The sequence below is a fragment of the Osmerus mordax genome, chromosome 23 (assembly GCF_038355195.1).
Source record: "Osmerus mordax isolate fOsmMor3 chromosome 23, fOsmMor3.pri, whole genome shotgun sequence".
NCBI classification, from domain to species: domain Eukaryota; kingdom Metazoa; phylum Chordata; class Actinopteri; order Osmeriformes; family Osmeridae; genus Osmerus; species Osmerus mordax.
In genome coordinates, this window is record NC_090072.1 from 8363879 (window position 1) to 8367644 (window position 3766).

The window sequence follows — 3766 nt, forward strand, 5'->3', positions numbered from 1 at the left end:
TGACTAAATGTAAATCCAAGAGGGAGTCGATGTAGGTAGAAAAACAACCATGTCTGAGCACCGAAAGCATGGCATGCAAAATAGACAAGAGTGAATGGGAGTCTATCATCCACCTGAGTGGGGGAAACCTTGCCTATGCCTTTGAACAGTAATTTGACGGCAGGATTTTGTGAAAAGGCTTGAAGGATCAAGGCATCTGGCATTGAATTGGATACCTGCCAGAAGCCGGGACACAACGTCCGGCTCCCGCAGCGCTGACTGGAGGTTGCCTAGAACCAGTGAAGAGGACAATGGAGAAACAACCCCACCCTGAACCCCTGAGTAAGCCCAGTGAGCAAATGGTCAACGAACACAACATTGGGATGAGAAGACAGTTCGAAGGCCAGCGCAGAGACGTTTATTGGTGTACAGGGGTGGACAGCTATCAATTCGGACCACCACGATGACCCCGCTGAGGGCGAACCTGACGAGGACAAACAGACCGGGGGTGAGCTTCGTGACTAGGGTGACCAGAAGCATGACCCGGAGAAGGAGGACACTTGGGTCCAAAAAGAAAATTAAGACAATAACATTTGTCATTTTAGTAAGTCAACATTTGTAATTTGACCATTCCCCAAACTATTTCAATTGTAATAGAAATTAAAATATATAATTTGGTCATCTCAGCAGCAGTTGTTTTATCATCCGCTGTTGTTGTGTTTGGAGCAAAAAATGATGTTAAGAGTGGCCGGCAGAACTAGCATTATCCTTGTGCCGTTGCCGAGCGCTGGCATGCTGCTCTAAAGCCCCTTTCCCCCTACTACTCATGTCTATATCAATGCGACAGAGCTTACAGAAAGCACGATATTGATCTTTGCTGCTCTTAGTGGCAAAGTGGAGTTCAGAACTCCACGTAGGTTTGAAGGAGGTCTTTCTTTTTGGCATCTGAAAGCCTACGCAAGTGGTAAATTGCGACGGTGGGCAGGAAGGGTCAAAAAGGAGGACAAAAGGGCGAAAAGGAGGGCACGCAACAGAGGTCCGGACAAAGGGCTGGAAAACCGGACTGTCCGGACGAAATCCGGACGTCTGTTCACCCTATTCCTGACAGCCACTGCAAACTAAAGAAAGCTGCAATTACCAAAGCCGCACACACCTTCATTAACGTTATTGCATATCGGCTGTTTGCGTGCAACATGAATCACCTTATGGCCACAAAGGTCCACACTCGCCCTCCCGGCCACGGATGTGGGCACCACGGCAGCAGAGGTAGAAGCCCCTGATCCCTGATCAAAAGCTCACCTCTGAAAACAAGTAAAGTTCCTGTATCTTCAAAAGTCATCGTACTTAGTTTTGATCTTCCACAGAAATACACAGCTGTCGTTGATTTGAAGGTGATATATCCCTTTACAAGCTGTACTGAAAACCGAGGATTGACAAGTTGTTACTGTGCTACTGCTATGACTACTTTGTCAATTTCACAGTAAGTTTTTTTCTAAAGTCAATTAACCTTGGTGACACAGACGTTTAATTAGTTGTAACATTAAGCAATTAAACATGTTTAGTATGTGTATTTAGTAGTGTGTAGACAGGTTAAGGGGAGTAATGGATATGTTACACTGTAGTAATATATTTCAGCTCTCACCTCACATCTCTTTCATGGGCCTCACTTTGAAAAATACATAGCTTTTTCTTACATTAGTCTACAGCTTTATTTAACATAGGAAAGAACATCATGTACAACCAAAAATGAAAAAAATGCTTTTTGGGGAAAGAATCTCAGACATAAAATGGTGTAAACACTGCAAATCAATTAAGATAATCATTGCATAAGTAAGACATACATGACAAAGTACAGCTCAAAGAGATGGATATCACCCTTAGCTGGATTTCTTTATGAAACAGAAGATGATAACGATGAACAGACAGCAGAAGAGAACTCCAGTTCTCATGATGGAGAGAAGCACCAGGATTCTCATCTGGTCTTCACCACATGACTTTATATCCAGCTTGGTTCCCTTTCCAAACAGTATCTCTCCACATGAGGCCACAGAACAGTAGTAAGTCCCAGCATCAGAGAGGCTGAGGTTCCTCTTGGGGAGGTTGTAGACACAGCTCTGTGTAGGAGACCCAGCCTTAGGGCTCTTCTCACACTGATCACTCCTGCCTCCATGGGTGTAAAGGATTCCTGGATAGGATTCTCCTGAGCCATGTCTGAACCAATAGACACTGTGTTCTCCAGGACAGGTGTCAGCATGTATTACACAGTTCAGAGTTACAGAGCCTCCTGGCTGGATGGACTCAGACACTGGCTGCTGGACAAGATGCTGGCTCCTGGTATCTGCACCTTCAATTTACAGGACCAATGAGCTACATTGGATACCAATTCAATTATTGCAAGTTATTCATAAATAAGCTGAAATATACAGTATGCACAAAGTCATCAGTACTTACCCTCATGCGTCAAAAAAACTCCACGACCAAAGGTTATTTCATCATAATTTCGTACAGCACAGTAATACATTCCAACATCGGACATCCCAGCATCAGTAATGGTCAGAACAAACCTATTCTCCTTCTTCCTGGACTTGTACCTGGAGTTGTTTTCGAACTCCCCAAAGAATGTAGGCTCTTTAGAGTTTAAATAAAAAGACACAATAAATACTGGTGCTTCTCCAACTGTTAGCTTGATCCAGTAGTCAAACATATGATCCATTGTGATCAGGCACTCCAAATCAACTGTTTGTCCTTGACTGAAGGTCTTCACAACATCTGGATGAACGATTGAAGCACATGACAATGCTGAAAAGAATGAATAGAATAACATTTTATTAATGGCATGATATTAAACTACTTAATAAGTTTAATTAGGACTTAATTTAAAAAGTGTAAATCAGGTATGTAATACATCTCTAAAACTAGAATTTGAATTATATGCTCCAAATTGTAAAATCAGCATTCATCAGTCAAATCTAAAATCAGTATCAAATACAAGCAATTTTTCACATCGGTTGCATTCCACTCCATCTCCAAAATCAGTATGAAGGATTACATCTATTAACAATACATCAAAACAATTAAATTTAACATCTAAATCTCCTTACCTGCTCTGAATAATAACAGAATGTGTACAGCAGACAGTTTGACCATTCTTCAACTTTCAGGATCCCTGCATGTATACTTAAGGTGAAAACATACACTTGTCGAGTCACGGGGGATTCCTCTTATACATACTGGGGATGTAGAGAACTGTAGGCAGTCTGATTGGCTGATATGAAATTCATAAAAAGAGTGTGAAAAGGTAAACTTGCAACACCGTCATTATGTCTTGGTCGTGTAGGCTACGAGATGGTTAAGCCATATGTAAATTAAGCATCTATATGAAGATTGTGTAAAGTTTATGAAGGTTGTGATTATTAGCATTAGCCTACCAAAGAGCAAGCATACTGGGAGCTCACATCATGTGAAGCTTAGACATTTACAGTAGCTTTCCCCTCCCAATTAAAGGAGGGCCATGTTCTGTACCTTACTGAAAGACTGTTTCACTGACAAGACTGTTGCACTGTTTACTGGAAAAATTCAAATGTATATCCTGGGTTAAATGAAGACAACATAGTTACAAGAAAATATTGTTGTTAGCTACACGGATGATATCAACTAAATTAAACTGATATCCAGGGTTCAACTGTACTTTAGTGAATTGAAAAATGTATACGTGGTTTGATGAAGTAGCTGTAGGTGGAAATAAATTAAGTGTTCAGTGTGGTCTTCCCACATCCCATCCCCAATA

The 3766-nt window shown here is 41.4% G+C and overlaps 1 protein-coding gene across 1 annotated transcript; it reads right to left on the bottom strand.

The window, feature by feature from the left end:
* Positions 1-1856: 1856 nt before the first annotated feature.
* Positions 1857-3163, bottom strand: LOC136967388 (uncharacterized). The gene is made up of 3 exons (XM_067261154.1): positions 3081-3163; positions 2431-2778; positions 1857-2323 (listed from the first exon to the last, which is right to left on the bottom strand). Exons 1-3 carry the CDS (start codon positions 3124-3126, stop codon positions 1857-1859), a joined length of 861 nt encoding a protein of 286 aa, XP_067117255.1. The 5' UTR covers positions 3127-3163.
* Positions 3164-3766: the final 603 nt, after the last annotated feature.

Bases quoted from the DNA above. Each gene is read 5' to 3' on its own strand.
- LOC136967388 (XM_067261154.1), bottom strand. From the start codon at position 3,126: ATGGTCAAACTGTCTGCTGTACACATTCTGTTATTATTCAGAGCAG. The intron at 2,779-3,080 runs GTAAGGAGATTT...CATTCTTTTCAG, and splicing joins TCTGTTATTATTCAGAGCAG to CATTGTCATGTGCTTCAATC. The intron at 2,324-2,430 runs GTAAGTACTGAT...TGTAAATTGAAG, and splicing joins AGTTTTTTTGACGCATGAGG to GTGCAGATACCAGGAGCCAG.